The 15,468-nt window shown below is 37.3% G+C and overlaps 3 protein-coding genes and 4 non-coding genes across 10 annotated transcripts; 5 read left to right on the top strand and 2 right to left on the bottom strand.

Moving 5' to 3' along the window:
• The first annotated feature begins 1,242 nt into the window (after positions 1 to 1,242).
• On the top strand, positions 1,243 to 1,341 carry LOC132166815 (small nucleolar RNA Z43). The gene has a single exon (XR_009438616.1). It is a non-coding gene; the product is annotated as a small nucleolar RNA Z43 (small nucleolar RNA).
• A 347-nt stretch (positions 1,342 to 1,688) lies between these two features.
• On the top strand, positions 1,689 to 1,771 carry LOC132166819 (small nucleolar RNA U83). The gene has a single exon (XR_009438621.1). It is a non-coding gene; the product is annotated as a small nucleolar RNA U83 (small nucleolar RNA).
• An 89-nt stretch (positions 1,772 to 1,860) lies between these two features.
• Positions 1,861 to 1,950, top strand: LOC132166809 (small nucleolar RNA snR60/Z15/Z230/Z193/J17). The gene has a single exon (XR_009438611.1). It is a non-coding gene; the product is annotated as a small nucleolar RNA snR60/Z15/Z230/Z193/J17 (small nucleolar RNA).
• A 581-nt stretch (positions 1,951 to 2,531) lies between these two features.
• Positions 2,532 to 2,626, top strand: LOC132166813 (small nucleolar RNA Z43). Its single transcript, XR_009438615.1, has one exon. It is a non-coding gene; the product is annotated as a small nucleolar RNA Z43 (small nucleolar RNA).
• A 754-nt stretch (positions 2,627 to 3,380) lies between these two features.
• LOC132166175 (uncharacterized) lies at positions 3,381 to 5,234 on the top strand. Its single transcript, XM_059576952.1, has 3 exons — positions 3,381 to 4,313; positions 4,466 to 4,651; positions 4,751 to 5,234. The coding sequence occupies exons 1-3, from the start codon at positions 3,744 to 3,746 to the stop codon at positions 5,027 to 5,029; spliced, it is 1,035 nt and encodes a 344-aa protein (XP_059432935.1). The 5' UTR covers positions 3,381 to 3,743; the 3' UTR covers positions 5,030 to 5,234.
• Positions 5,235 to 5,630: 396 nt separating this feature from the next.
• Positions 5,631 to 8,690, bottom strand: LOC132166177 (chloroplast processing peptidase). Its single transcript, XM_059576953.1, has 5 exons — positions 8,123 to 8,690; positions 7,103 to 7,240; positions 6,348 to 6,434; positions 6,059 to 6,126; positions 5,631 to 5,963 (listed from the first exon to the last, which is right to left on the bottom strand). Exons 1-5 carry the CDS (start codon positions 8,624 to 8,626, stop codon positions 5,831 to 5,833), a joined length of 930 nt encoding a protein of 309 aa, XP_059432936.1. The 5' UTR covers positions 8,627 to 8,690; the 3' UTR covers positions 5,631 to 5,830.
• Positions 8,691 to 10,270: 1,580 nt separating this feature from the next.
• LOC132166675 (pentatricopeptide repeat-containing protein At5g25630-like) lies at positions 10,271 to 15,089 on the bottom strand. 4 transcript variants are annotated; one of them, XM_059577532.1, is made up of 5 exons: positions 14,896 to 14,984; positions 13,521 to 13,764; positions 13,298 to 13,401; positions 12,075 to 12,986; positions 10,271 to 11,420 (listed from the first exon to the last, which is right to left on the bottom strand). In XM_059577532.1, exons 2-5 carry the CDS (start codon positions 13,543 to 13,545, stop codon positions 10,527 to 10,529), a joined length of 1,935 nt encoding a protein of 644 aa, XP_059433515.1. In that variant the 5' UTR covers positions 13,546 to 13,764; positions 14,896 to 14,984; the 3' UTR covers positions 10,271 to 10,526. The 4 variants fall into 4 exon arrangements, with proteins under 4 accessions (XP_059433515.1, XP_059433516.1, XP_059433518.1 ...); XM_059577533.1 differs by having other exon boundaries at positions 13,298 to 13,398; XM_059577535.1 differs by lacking the exon at positions 13,298 to 13,401.
• Positions 15,090 to 15,468: the final 379 nt, after the last annotated feature.

Below are 15,468 nucleotides of genomic sequence, written 5' to 3'. Positions count from 1 at the left end.
CCCATCACCTTTCCCAGCTTTTTGCAGCCACTTGATCTTATTTGGCTGGCCATAAATAACTATATTCCTAATGATTCTCCTTCAAATGCCTTGCTCCTATCTAAACAGATCAATTCCTCCATCATCTCTCATCTTGGGTGTGTTTGCCAATGGCCCTAGAACAGTACTGGAACGGTACTGTTCCAAGGCCTCCCTCAATCCCCAAAAAAAAAATCTTTCCACCTCAAAATTAATTCCTACATCTCTACTTTTCATATCACATCAACTATTTTTATTATTATTATTTAAATAAAAAAATCATTACAAAACAAAATTTTTACATTTTTCCATATAAAATATATTTTTTCACTTTTTCTCACAAACCATTTTCACTAAAACCAATCAAACACTTATTCTTAAAAAAAAAGCTACAGTACTGGCCACCGTTTCAGGGCCATTGGCAAACAAGGCCCTTAAGACCTGAAAATCCCTCACCCCTATTTTGACCCAAGTGAAGGAGAGACACTTGCTTCCTCTTTGCAATTAATACTGCCCAAATACATAACCGTCATCATATCCTCCTTGAAGGAAATTCCTCAACCATCATACTTTAGTCTTCAAAAGAGCAACCTAACTACATATTGTAAAGTTGCCCTCGTTATTTCCGATACTTTTGGTATACTCAACACTTTTGACAATTGGTTAGCTATCAAGATTGATAGGAGCGCAAACTTCTATACTCACAACATTACTCATTAGGCTATTATAACTAATTTTACTGACAGCTTTCTCACATAGTTATTCCCCATATTAGATTTATATATATATATATATATATATATAGTACCAGTAGCACCCCATAATTTCTTAGTTTAAAAAAATTATGTCCTTATCTTGTGTAAAGGAAATATCTGTAATAAAAGATTAGGTTTGCTGTTTACGGCCCAAGCCCCTTCAAAAGCACACCGTTTCGTGGCCCATGTTAGTGCTAGGCTGCCAGCCCAAAGGCTCGCTCGTATTCTAGCAGAACCGAAGCAAAAGTGCAAAACCCTACCAACAAGGCAACAACGCAAACCCTAGAACCTTTCTTGGCGCCTCTTTATAAATAGCAGTGAGGGCAGCTGAAGCCACAAGTTACAGCCTTCGTCTATAATCCTTTTTTCAGATCCTTCTGTTTTACTTTTTTCAGATCCGATATTTGAATTGTTTCTCTGTATTTTCTAATCTTTTTGTTCTTTAATTTTTGTTTGTTGAGAGCTAAGGGGACGGTGACGATTCTATGTGATAGGTCTCGTTCGTCGTAATTGGCTCAATTGGGCCTTGCCGACCATACTGATATATCACCACCCATACTCTGAGCCCCCTTACATGGCAAAAAGATTTATTTTCTTGTAGATTTTTGGTAGCTGAAAGCTTTGGATCTGTTTGCTTTTTTTTTGGCTGTGATTTTGATTCGCATATTGGGTCGGCCGATGATTAAATACATATTTTTTAAGACAAGCATATGTCTGAATCATATATGTTGATCAACCTAATCTTCTCTATGAGGCCTTTGTTTTTTTGTTCAAGTTTTCAATTTTTGAATTTAGTCTACATGCTGTTTGTTTGCTGAGAAAATGAAGGAAAATGCATTAAATTTCATAGGTGCAGATATGTTAAAGCTTTGCTAATTCCTTGTTTGGGTGCTAATTGTTGTAAGATTCAACTGCCGCCTATGATGAAACAAACGGTGTTTGCGCATTGTATGACAATTCGTGATTACATTAAACACTACTGCCTTCCTTCTGAGGCCTTCAATTTGTTTATGTTGTGATTAAATGTTTGATTTTTTTTTTATTTTTTTTTATAAAAAAAAAATCGGTAAATTAATATATTGATCATATGGGTCGTGTGATGATCTACTATGCATAGTTCAGATGATACTCTGTGATTATCAAATTGCAAGTCTTTCGCTCCTATCTGATGACCCATCATTGTTCTTATGCTCTTTCTCCAATCCAAACTTCGATTAACATTTTTGTCTAATGTATTTGAAACTGCTGCTGTGTGGTGTGGAAAATAACTGTGTTTATTATATACCCGTTATCATATAATGCAGGAAGAAAACATTACTTGAAATGCTTACCTTTTTTGTTAGGTTTTGTTTGGATTTCTGTGGATTGGCCAATGATTTTAAACTACCTAATTAGACAAGCATATGTCTGAATAATTTGATGTTGATAAACGAATTTTTTCTGAGGCCAAATCCTTCCTTCATCCCCCTTCTCTTCCTTGTACATCTCTTTGTTTAATTAATTTTTTTAGATTATGATATAGTTGATTCATATATTATGTATAGATATACTCCTTTGGGTGCTGCTCTACCTTTTAGTTTGGCTCACGTGGAGTGAAATTACTGAATGTTTTCTGCCCAATCTCTTTCAATCTTTTGGTTTTTTTACCGTTAATTTTTGCACAGAAAACAATCAAATTTTTTCACTTGAGTTTTCACTCAACATGCATCTTAATTCACTTTTTTAATTGAATTTCATAGATTGAAGATGGAATTGAAGGGACTGTGATGAGTGTGTGAAAGGTCTCGTTCGTCGTAATGGCATCATTTGCCTTGCCGACCATCCTGTTATATCACCACCCATATTCTGAGTCCCATTAATTGTAAAACAAACAACACATTTAAATAAATTTTAAGTCAAGTCTTTGAAAATGTATTGCATCTGATTAGTTCTTGTTCCAGTTTGTGATTACTGGTACGGAATTTGTTTACAAATTCTCTTTTTCTGTCATCGAGTTTTTTCGAATTTCTGCAACTCATTGGAGCATGTGGCTTGGGATTATGTTACTAAAAACGATTATGGTTTTTCTTCTAATCTGTGTAATGTTTTTTTTTTCTTATTTTCAACCGCATTTTTTGGCCGAGTTGCAGTTCTTCTTTCAAATAAATTAGAAGACATTTCTTGCAATTGTTATCTAGTTCCCTGGTAGCTGATGCTGTGCCACTGCCTATCTCCGCCTTATGGATGGTCTATGAAACAGTGTAAATGTCATTATAATAGATGGAAGAAGCTCGAGGCATTTTGCAACATTCTTGTACAATTTACGTGTGAATTGACAAGTGTCGTCCTCTAGGGTTTGTGTATAATAGATGTAGTTAACCGTATTCAAATTGATGTAACATGTTCACCATCTTGACCTTAATGACATTGCGGCTGATATTTTGTAATCTTTAATATTTAAAATAGAGAAATACTTGGTTTCATTAAAAAGTTTATCTTTTGGCAATTTTAATTCTAGGCGGTATGACCATTTTAAAATTAATAGATTTTAAACAATAAATTAATAATTTTATGAAAAATAAGTTTGTCGCCTAGGATTAAAATGATTAAAAGATGAATTTTTTAATTAAGTCAAGCATTTCTCGTTAAAATATGCGAAGTTGTGGATTGATGCGAATGCAACAACTTCTCATGATTCTGAGCGTCTTAGGTTCCTCTGTTGAGAGAATAACAAGATATTTATTAAAGTGGCAGTTGCTCTTAAAACATAGGTTTCCACATAGAAATGAGAAATATTAATTTGAGAGTAATGAATAAGCGGTCTCCTTAATTAATTTAGTGTAAAGAATTGTAACGTTTAAGGAAATTATTTGATATAAATCTTTGAAATGAATGTAGTAGAAATTTTTATGTGTACGTAAAGGAACGTGGGAATAGGACATTTTTGGCATCGTGTTTAGAGTGCCAGTCGTCGGAAAGCTGGAGCGCAACATGTGCACGACAGAAACACTGAGCCTCAACCACTCCCACCACTGGCTTCCTTTCTCTTTCGCTCCCCACACGATAAATTCCAAATTCAGTGGTTTCGGATCCCCTACAAAACCCCAAACGATGCACGCCACCGATTCCGACGTGACGAGCCTAGACGCGTCGTCGCATGGGTCACCGAAGCCCGCCGTGTACTACGTGCAGAGCCCCTCGCGTGACTCCCACGACGATGGCGACAAGTCGTCCTCCGCGCATGCCACGCCGGCCTTCAACAGCCCAATGGACAGCCCCTCGCACCCTTCTTACGGCACCTTCCGATCTGGTTCACGCTCCTCCTCCGCCAGCCGCTTCTCCGGCGGGAAGCTCGACCGGAAGCGGGACGACAAGGGCTGGCCCAATTGCGACGTGATTCAAGAGGAAGGGATCTACGACGAGCTCTATGGTGATCGTCGAGGGCTTTCGAGGAGTTGCCAGCTTCTGATTGCGGTGCTTGGGTTCGTTGCCATTTTCAGCGTCTTCTGTTTGATTCTTTGGGGTGCCAGTCGGCCGTACAAAGCTCGCGTCAGTGTCAAGGTATTGCGAAAATGCTTAATTTATACCCCATTTTGCATGTTGTGCTTTGGGATTACTGAGACGATGGTGATGGGTTTTTTTCTTCTTAAATAAATCATTATCTTTGATTGGTACATATTTTCTCGTGGTCATGGAGATTCTTTTTCTTCCAGCGCTTGACTGTGCATAATTTTTATATCGGGGAAGGATCGGATTCGACGGGAGTCCCAACCAAGATGCTGACAATGAATTCTTCAGTGGAGATGAGTGTTTATAACCCAGCTACATTTTTCGGCATTCATGTCAGCTCCACGCCTGTCAATCTTATGTATTCACAGCTTGCAGCAGCAACTGGTAAGGTAAGAGTTCTGGCATTGCCAATCGGTGTCGGATTTTGATAAACACTATTGATAGAAAAACAGAGCAATATGATAAAACATTGCATGTGTATTTTACAGTTGAAGAAATACTATCAACCGAGAAAGAGCCACCGAACAGTGTCTGTGAACCTCCAAGGAAACATGGTTCCTCTATATGGGGTTGGGGCGAGCTTAATTGTCTCAGAAAAGAATGGAGAAGTTCCAATGATGCTAGCCTTTGAAGTCAAGTCACGAGGGAATGTGGTTGGAAAATTGGTGAGGTCAAACCATCGTAGGCATATCTCGTGTTCTTTGGTTATCGACTCTCGTAAGAACAAACCCATCAAATTGAAAGAAGATTCATGTACATATGATTGAGTGAGAAAGAAGGTTTTCTTGAAATGATCGATGATGTAGCTGTTTTCAGCCATCCACCACCTTACTATCCGATTAGAAGACGATAGTTTATTACTTTATTTTACAGAGACCACTGCCACCGATGAAGAGCTGTAACTTGTAGAGATTCTGGAGGTCTAATCTATAATTTTTAACTCTAGACGAAGAGGAGAAGAAAGCGCAGTAATATCGTATTGCCTTCTTTTGCTAGTTGCCGTATGACAATTTCGCACTTTCCCGTTGCATTAGGTTGTGATACAAAGCCTGTATTTGCTGAGAGATACCCACAAATGCTTCCACTTTACCTTCTTTTTATATATGTAATTGGCGGCCCCAAGAAGAGAGTGAAGGTCCATTTTTATCTTGAGCATGCAGTATCTCAGTATATGAGATTAGATCTGCCTTCCATATATATCCAGGCTTCTTTGAAAGTAAACGAACTTCAGATCATGTACGAAACCCAATTTGACAAATGCTCTTATCCTCCAGATGCTACCCTTTTCTCGAAGATATATATATATATTTTGAGTGTATGTGAGAGAGAAGTTAGGAATATATATCTAATAAAGTTAAAAGACAACGATTCAATGCAAATTTACATCATCTAAGATTGATAATTAGGGCTTTTGAAAAAAAATAAGCCCATCAAAATACAAATATCAAGCTTTTCCTTTTATACAACAGGCATTAAAGGAAATTGGAAGGTGAAGAATGTGGTTGTGCACAATGAAAGGAGATACCAAAAGAGGCAACAAAAGGATAAGCACAAAAGTCATAATCCAATTATTCAGTCACTGGACTGCTCTCCTGCTTGTCAACAGCACAGCCAGCCTCAAGAACTGTGCCACCTACCCTGTTTGGGGGCCAATACCTAAGTACTGATCTTCCTATTATATTCTTGGCTGGCAGTGGACCCCTATCAAAACACATTTCATAAAATGAGCAAAAATAAGAAAAGAGAAGGGAAAGAATCCAGGAAACTGGGAACTTGTTGAGATTTCAATGCATTACCATACGTGTGAATCGTAACTATTATTCCGGTTGTCACCCATCACAAACACATAGTTCTCCGGTACTCGCTGCAACATAAACTCCCATCAGTATAAGAGTTCTGAAATCAATGGTGCTTACCAAAATTTTACAATTTATGGTTAAAAATAAGACACCGTCGATTTCTTGCCCAAATGATAATTTTCTTGTGGCTTAAGGTTGGTTCAAAATTTCCAATTCTGCAGACATTACAGTGAATATGCTTCCCGGGATTGAGGTGAGAAGGAAAAACGTGAAGGGGGATACTTACAATTGGTTTCATTTCATAAGAAGGCGATTCAAAGATGAAGTTTTCATTTCTCTCAACCCCATTAACTACAAGCTTTCCTTTACGAACCTGCAAGCAGACATTTACCCACAGATGGATTGTAACAATCAAGATATCAAAAGACATATGTGCTTGGTAAATAAGGACTCATTTACATATTCTCTCCTATGTCCATTAACTTTAAGACTTGAGAGTCAAAGTTGAAATCTGACAAGTTGGTATGATGACGAGTTTTATTGTGCAGGACTAAAAGGGTTCCCAAAAATTCATTATCAACAGAGATATCTAATCTACAATTAAGCGTAGACACACACACACACACGCAAGAATAATAAGATGACATATAAAAGTAAGGTTTAACTTGTGTGTCCATTTATATACAAGAATTGCAACAAGCAAATATATAAAATAAGTCAAACAGTTAGAATTTTTAATGTGTGCACACACCTACACACATATACAAGAACTAAAAGGAAATGATACAAAAAAGATGCTCAAGTATAAATGTATCTTGTAATGCTTAAACATCTGGTAATCCTAAGATGACATGGAAGATTTCCTCGGCAGTTACTTTCTGTTTTTCATTAATTTTTATACTTTCTAGCAATAACACATTGTAAGACACCACAACAATATTTCAACAATGGAGTGATGTAAATGACAGTTTCAAAAATTATGAAATACCGTAAAAACACCACAGAATTTTCTGCAGAAATGTCCTTATCTATTGATCTCACCTCCACTACGTCACCTCCCTTGGCAACCACTCGTTTGATAAAGACATCTTCATCAGTATATCCTACTTCTTGAAGGACTGGTGGACTTTTAAATATAACTATATCATTTGCACACGGCTTTCTGAAATAGTATGAAACCTGAGAATGTCAAGACATATATTTGTTATATGATGCCCTTCAAAATTAAATATCTCATCAAATTGTCACGTCACAATTATAATAAAGGCATATTGGTTACAATGTTTTGGAATAAAAATTGAAGCTTATAATTTTCATATCATTTTCATATTTAAGAGAGCTGTCGGTGGTCTCACTAAACCCCATGCACATCTAATTAAGAATTCCAGCAAACAGCTTACAGATTGAAAGTTCTTCCTACTAAGGAGCTTCATAAATACAAAATACCAAAGCTTGTTTTGCAATTGGCATTCTTTACATATATCACAATAATAGAAACAAACTTTATCAGTTACAGTCACTTACTAAGGAACCCTATAAAACAATTCTACACTCAAGTCAATCCTCTGTTACTCCTTCCAAAAGCATGCCCCCAAAGTGAAACTTTCGTACTTCCTGTCCCCTTATCACCTTCCATTTATCATCACCAATTGATCTCATATTTAAATAAACTACTTAATGATCCACTTAAAAATACAATACTAAAATAAAGTTACCTTTGACTTTAACAAGAATCAATTATGCGCTCCCCCATCACAGGCTGTCTATTACTTTTCAGTTTTCCCAGATTTTTAAAGACTGTTTTTTCTTATCCACTGGGGTTATCCATACGGACCATACCATTGCAACTCCAAAACCCCAAGATTATTGTTCTCATTGAAAGTTTCACAATTCAAAATAATATTACCTCAAACATAAACATTACCTTATATTTCTAAATAGCAACAGCGCAATCCAGGTCCTAACTCAATTAAAGCCATGAATACTATCCAAATATCATCAACATAAACACATAATCAAAAGCAAATAATCACATTTTCACCAATACAACCAAAAGCCTACCTTTTCTGCAACAATTCGATCTCCGACATCAAATGTAGGATACATGGACAACGAAGGAATGTACCTCGGCTCGGCCACAAATGACCGGAACGCCAGCGATATCGCCAGTGCCGCAAAAACCGTCTTCGCATCGTCAGAAGTGAAATTCACCCATTCTGGCAAAGGCCCAGAACCCCCACTCTTCTTCCCAGCCTGCCCCTCGTCCCCACCTTCACCACCACCACCACCACCACCTCCTCCTCCTCCTCCTCCACTATCAGACTCTAGAACAACATTGGTATCTTCTCCAGAGTCCTTAAAAGCATAGCAACAGAGTTTTTGGAAGTGGGTTCTGTGAGTTTGTAGCTCAAACCCTAAGAAATTTGGGGTTTTGGAAAGAGAGGTGAAGTGGGTGTGTGTGGTGGGTTTGAGGACTGGGAAATTAGGGCTTTTGGGAAATTGGGTTGAGGTGAAAATAGGTTTTTGAATGGAAGATAATTGGGGGAGGACATGAAGAGATAGCATCTCTTCTTGTCAAGCAAATACTCAGGCTTGCGAGAGCTTGGAATGTTGAAGTTATACTGTATTTATATTGTGGGGGTGGAGATCCTCTGCTTCAGGTTAGGCTTTGTCTGGTGCTCTCGTTATGGCCATTTACTATTTAGAGTAATCTTTAGGGGCATCTTTAACATTTTTCAATATACAGACGTAAACCAATTTATTTATTTATTTTATAACGCCTCATTCTTTCATTAACAAAACTAAAATTGTTGGGGAGACACTCTTAACAAAACAACGTTTTTTTTTTTTTTTTTTTTTTTTTTTCTAAAAAAATTAGCTATTCATTTTTTTTCAAAACACCATAAATCTTGCTCTTTATTCTTTTACAACTTTATTTACTTTTTCTTTTTTAATTATCAATATTCATATAGAAATATAAATTAAAGATATGATGATGCAGTTGATCGCACGACTGATTTAGACTATAAATGCTTGTGAGAGAAAGGTAGGAAGTAAGCTCAGAAGCTTATCAGAGATGTTGACGGAAAATATATTCAATGTTTAAGTCAATAAGGGTTTTCCTATTAATGATGGATAGGAAAATACTAGAGTAGTAAGTATCCAGGAAGTATATGTATGTACTTGATATGACTACCTTCCATTACTTACTCAAGAGTATTTCTTCACCTTGCATGACTCTTACTAAGTGTCATCCACCAATAAGGTACGACCCTAGTCAAGCGTAGCATTCAGTTTACATTCTCTAGTGAAGTGCGTCCTTTACTCATTGTTATTTGCTAGTGTGATATAATCCTGACAGGGTAGTGGCGCCGAAATCCTTTCCTCTTACAATTGTTTTCAAATGTTATGTAGTGCTACGTGCATGTTGGCAGGTTAAGGGTATTGCTTGATTCGTTGCTAAGAATATCGGGATAGTTGGGAATCTTGAGATGAGGTAGTAGAGCAGTTATTCCTGCCAACGTGTCCCCTTTTGTTCTTTGAACAGCTGGCTAGCTAGTTTGCTTCGTCCATTGGCATATGTGGTTTGGACCTGATTACTTGGTCCAGATGGGTCTCCTTAGTTCAGGGCCAGTCGGGTCGGTATATCAAGATCTAATTTAAGAGCCTATTAATTCTAGTTGTAATAGTCATTAAAAAGACTTCTAAAATATATAATTTTTTTTTTTTACCTAAAATTGTACTATGAAACTGGATAAAAGTAAGTTCAACTTAAAAAACAAAGAAAGTTTTTAAAATATTTATTTTCATTAAAGCTAATGGGAACAAAAATTTCAAAGTGCCAAGTGGAAGTTATAACTAACTAATCACTTACAATAGGCTGTGGGGATAAGAAACATTGTTTTTTATCTAATGGTTACAACTTGCAAGACCCTGGTTGTGGTTGTGGCTGGTTTAAATTCTCAGCTATACATTATGTTTACAATTCATGCAAAAATATTGTTTGGCAGTAAAACAAAATTATGAACCTTTATCAGCTGGTTTTCCTCATCTAAAATCATTTTTTGTGTTAATATGTATACCTAAACCTAAAAATATAAAGTTTTTAAGCTTTTAGATTGAAATGGTATTCTAATACCTATATCAATAGGTATTTATCGAACCAATAATGGTAGCAGAGAAGGAAACATTCAAGTTGGTTACTGAAATCTCTGTTTTTCACAGTAACAAGTTTTTCATTACTAATGAAAAAATTGGTAAGTATAATTGTTTAGGTCTGATTTATAATACATTTAATGGTAAGCAGATACATTCCCAAAGAAATGAACGTAAATGTAGTATGTCTAGCTTCCTGCAGAAATAATTTTCGGCAGTTCAGCACACCTCAGTTAGAGTGACCAAATAGAATCTAGTTACACAGGGTGGAAGATAGGATCACCACAGCCACCAAATAGAATCTTGCTCATCAGTTTATGAACACTGCTCCACATGTATTTACAAAATGTCTGCATATCCCGACCTGACTCTGGAGCTGCTTCCTACATATAATCATTGGTTGCACACCAAATGCATAAGAACGAGCAAGAACCATGGAAATAGTAACATTCCTCATACTCTCAGATGAAATCTCAGATCCTTTTAGCACCAGCCTGCTTCTTATGTTAGCCATAGATGACCCGTTTTGATTAGCTGCAACTACTCCAGGTATATGCAAAAGATTAGAATAAGCAGCACTAACGTTTTGTTTCTTGTGAATCCTCAAACTCTCCTCTGGTATCTCACCCTTCTTAGGATTTTGTACAACTCTGCATTCTCTTTCGGAGTAATTCAAAACTCTCATGGCTTCGCTCACTAAACCAATGGCACGCCAAGCCTCCGCAACAAGCTGGATGGTGGTCTTTTTAGGAACCACACCCTTCTCTTCCATAATCTGGAGCAATTCTTCTGCTTTCCATGGTTGTCTTGCTTCTCCGAATCCCCATATTAAGGTCTCAAAAGTTTTCAAATTGGGGGGAATGTCCATTTGACACATTTTTTCATAAAATCTAAAAGCACGCTCCATTTTACCAGCACTGCACCACCCACTGATGATGGTAGTGAAGATTACAACATTTGGGTGTACGCCAGATTTGCCCATGGAAGTCAGGAGTGATTCCGCCTTCCCAGGCTCCCCAGCGCGCACAAATCCTTTGGCAAGAATGCTAAATGCATGGATGTCAGGTTCTATGCCAGCCTGCTTCATGTCATTGAAGATCTCCTGGCACTTGTCCATGAGCCCGGCTGAGCTCCATGCATCCATTATGGTGCTAAATGTTATCACATCTGGTTTGACCCCAAATTCTTCCATCAATGTCAGTGCCTGTGCAGTTTATACTTCTTGTAAGTAAATGCTTATGCAAACAGTTAAGAGGAAACGAAATTCATTATGCTGTGGTACCTATGGAGTGTTATAACTAACATAAACATGAATTTTCTATTTCTTGTGATAGAACTTCTCTCTCTCCAGGGGTTATCATCATACATCCTTAGATTGCAGCCCAACTTATAAAACAAAAGTTGAAGTCCCAGGTCCTACCAAGGGATAACCAATGTTTCAATTTATGGGATGCCATGCAGATTGTAGCAAGCTCATAACCAGAGAGTGTATGGGACAAGACTGTTTTCTTGCCTCCTGACTTCTGGTATGACTATGATTGGTCATATCAAAAAACTTGATCACCTTGTACTGTGATCTTCTATCTATTAATTACTTCCAAGTGATCTTCCACCTTAAGGACATAATCCTTCTTCTCCATCCTCAAAGGCCATATGACATCTAGATTTACCGCATATAATCCTATTTATTTAAAAAGATATAGCTACGAAAGAAGTTTAGAATAAACTCAATAGAGTTGAAGTTGTTTGCGAATGACAAATAGTTATTCCTGATTCTAGGAAGGAATCTACTGAAGAGTAAAGCTCTACTAAGAGAGAGAATGTTATCTATGAGATGATATTACCGGGGGAAACTCACCTCATCAACTCCATCACTGTCTTTAATGTCTAGAAATCCTTTGATAAGCGAGTTGAAAACAACAAGATTGGGATGTACGCCAATATCCTTCATTCTATACACAAACCTCAGGGCTTCTGTCATATTACCTTCTTTACAATACCCATCAATAATTATACCACAAGTACGCTCATTAGGCCCTGCTTTGTTTCTCTGCATCTCCAGTATCATCCCTTCAGCCGTCCTCGTCTCCCCATTCTGAGCATAAGCCCTTGTTAAAGTGTTGTAGGTGACAACATCAGGTTGCACACCAGATGCCACCATCCTATATACCACATTCCATGCTTCCGTAATGTTCTTCTTCTTACACCAGGCTCTAACAAGAATATTATAGGTCCTGTCATTGGGTTTCATGTTTTCTTCCTTCGACATTAGCTCTAACAGTTTCAAAGATTCTTCAGGCTTACCTGCAATTCCATACCCTTTAATTAGGGCATTGAAAGTGCTGGTTGTGGGCTTACAACCCCTCTGCTTCATTCTGTGAAAGATTTTCATGGCTTCCTCAACTTTTCCAGATTCAGAGAAAGCATTGATCATGGCATTAAAGAAGATTGAATCGGGCTTCATACCATTCTCTTCCACTTTAGATATGAGTGAAGGAATAGACTTGAAACGCTTTTGCAGGGTCAAGGCAGCTACAAGAGTTGTATATGTTATAAGAGTCGGCCTATGTCCGCCTTCTGTAATACTGTTGAAGACAGCATGGGCTTCTTGAGGCTTCCTTTTTTCTATCAGAACACTCATCAATTTTGTTCTTGAACGAACTGTTTGGCAACTGTTGTTGCCCGAACAGATAGGGCAGCCAGATTGAATTTGTGAATCTTCAGAAGTTGACATTGACTGTGTTTTGTCCTCTTTGTGGAGATATGGTTCCTGTAAATGTCAAAGATTATAAGAATGTGAAGAAAATCACTAATACATGCGAATACAGACACATATTATACCACATTTCTGAATCTACATTTCTGAATCTACACATATTATAAGAATGTGAAGAAAATCACTAATCAACAATTTACAGAATCTTTTCGGAATCTGATCTCTAATGGACTAAGGTGAACGACTATGTAACTGCATTTATAATCTAACAGAAGATACAAGTGTCTGAAGTCAATAATCGAAATTTCCTAGCAAAGTGAAGGTAGCAACTTTAGTTATTTATAAAGTTTTAGTGCACATTTAACTTTGTCATGAGGGAGCCAAGCACTCAGCAGCAACAAAGGGCTGATTAAGCGACTACGATAACTGCTGCAGACAATTGGGGACATCTTGATCTTCTCCTTAACTTCTAACAAAAAAGAAAGGAGGGGCAGATAAGATATTTGGTAAATCAAACATAAAGCTGCAACAAGGCAACTGGACTTATGAAATTAACTCGATAAATGAACAATTTCATGTAATAAGTACCATGATTGGTGATGCTTCCATACATTTCTTGCTCGTAATTGTTCCCTCTTGGCGCCTACCCATGATGAAAAAACAGGCCCTCTTCCAGCCAAAATTCCCAATCCCTCTACCTGCTTCTCAACACCTTACTGTACTACTTTCTACCTTGGTCGGACTTCTGTGTTCTGGCTACCATACCATAAATAAAGCCCCAGCTTTATACTCTTGACACATGATTAAAGAAGTGTCCCCTCCTAGGTGGAACCTAGAAAGATCACACCAAAACATCAACAAAGATTTCACTAGCTTTCCAGCACTTTGATTATCGCAGCCACCAAATAAGACTTGGAACTCTATAAACAAGCCAACTAGAGGAGAAACAATGTATCTAAATCAATCAATACGGTGGGTATTTAAGAAGTCCTATAAGCACTGAATCCTCCACAATGGTTTACAAAGTATTGAAATTTAAGTCCATTACGTTTTTCACGGCAATTAAACTGAGTGCTTATGAGAGTATTTGTTTCTAGATAATATTCAATTGTAATTTGGCCAGTTTGAGTATGCAACAAAAGATGCCACTCAAATTAATTATTGGACACTTCTGTGATATCATGATACCTCCAACTTGTAGCTAATAATGCTTTTACAATATTATTTCCAATGGAATATGAGATTGAATGGTCTCCTTCGAAGCAAGTAACTACCCAAATTCTTTTACAGGGCCAGAACTAGACAGAGGAGAATCCATTGGGATGAAACCGTTGACTGTCATGATATGCTACAATGGGTCGCTAGATGTCCAATATCCAGCATACAGAGATCGAATTCTACGTTCATCTACTGGATTCAACTGGATAAGTAGTTCCAACCTGCTTCCAGACATGAACGAAATATGAATTGTGAAGTTTGATCACAAAATGAAACGGAAATCCCCAGGACTACTTGCGAAAACCTTATGAGAATACACTGAAGATTCTCCTATTATGAGACAATCATGAGCCATTCTTCCCTATCCTAAGCAGTACTCCTCAGTAAGAAGCCAATGCAGAAGTTCCAAACAACAAGTACAGCAAACCCATACGGTATTGAACTATAACAAAACCCAATTAAACCTTTTTTCTTTTCTCTCTTTCAAACACCATAAGACACAATTGTGCAGAAGCCATAAAGAACCAGAATTCGAAGCTAATTAAATACAAACACTTGGTAAAAAAAGAAAAGAAAAGAATATCCGATTTCTGGCCAAGCAATCCATACAATACATGAATTCCAACAATTAGCAGCAAATGCCAATGACCCATTTCAAAAAAACAAGATTTTTATCTATATAGACATCAAACAATCTGCTTGGAAAATTGCAAATGACTGGAAGAAGTTGTTGGAGTACTGGTACCTCTTTAGATGGACAGCTCCAATGAGAGGGAAGAGAGGAGTAGTGAGAGAAATTCGTGCATGGTTGGCTGGAATGTCGTGCATGTGGCCCATATACTACTGGCAGTGGTAGTAGCAGCGTTACAGCGTAGTGATGTTGGTGTTGGTGTAGTGACATCCAGTCATCCACTAGAGAATCTCGTCCACAAATACTTATTCAGAATCTGAGATTTTGGATAATATGTTGAGGCTCGAGACAGGAGAAGCAAAAAATATGAATATATTATTTGGGGGTGAAGGTCTTGCCACGCCAGCATTTTAAGTAAAGGTGAACAATTTAACACAAAGCATGAAAGCACATTTTTCCCCGCCATTTTCTTTTTGGCCCTTTGGGGTGGGATCTTTGATACAAATATTTTTTTAAAAAAAATACACAATTTATTCTCAAATATTTTTTTTTTTTTTAAAAAAAAATACACAATTTATTGCAAATTTTTTGTTGTTGGGGGTTCGGGGAGGAGGGAGAGGAAAACATTGCGAATTGAGTGTTACTTTGACGGGAAAATGTGTCATTTTCTCTAAATATTTTATTATT

Source organism: Corylus avellana, chromosome ca11 (genome assembly GCF_901000735.1).
Source record: "Corylus avellana chromosome ca11, CavTom2PMs-1.0".
Lineage (NCBI taxonomy): Eukaryota > Viridiplantae > Streptophyta > Magnoliopsida > Fagales > Betulaceae > Corylus > Corylus avellana.
This window is presented reverse-complemented; position numbering and strand designations above follow the sequence as displayed.

Excerpts from the sequence above, each read along its gene's own strand:
- LOC132166175 (XM_059576952.1), top strand. The coding sequence starts at position 3,744 with ATGTGCACGACAGAAACACTGAGCCTCAACCACTCCCACCACTGGCTT. Across the intron at positions 4,314-4,465 it reads AAGCTCGCGTCAGTGTCAAG|CGCTTGACTGTGCATAATTT; the intron begins GTATTGCGAAAA and ends TTTTTCTTCCAG. Across the intron at positions 4,652-4,750 it reads TTGCAGCAGCAACTGGTAAG|TTGAAGAAATACTATCAACC; the intron begins GTAAGAGTTCTG and ends TGTATTTTACAG.
- LOC132166177 (XM_059576953.1), bottom strand. The coding sequence starts at position 8,626 with ATGCTATCTCTTCATGTCCTCCCCCAATTATCTTCCATTCAAAAACCT. Across the intron at positions 6,127-6,347 it reads CTTATGAAATGAAACCAATT|CGAGTACCGGAGAACTATGT; the intron begins GTAAGTATCCCC and ends TTTATGTTGCAG. Across the intron at positions 5,964-6,058 it reads AGTTACGATTCACACGTATG|GGGTCCACTGCCAGCCAAGA; the intron begins GTAATGCATTGA and ends GTGTTTTGATAG.
- LOC132166675 (XM_059577531.1), bottom strand. The coding sequence starts at position 15,051 with ATGTCACTACACCAACACCAACATCACTACGCTGTAACGCTGCTACTA. Across the intron at positions 12,987-14,895 it reads GGAGCTGTCCATCTAAAGAG|GAACCATATCTCCACAAAGA; the intron begins GTACCAGTACTC and ends TGACATTTACAG. Across the intron at positions 11,421-12,074 it reads ACAGTGATGGAGTTGATGAG|GCACTGACATTGATGGAAGA; the intron begins GTGAGTTTCCCC and ends TAAACTGCACAG.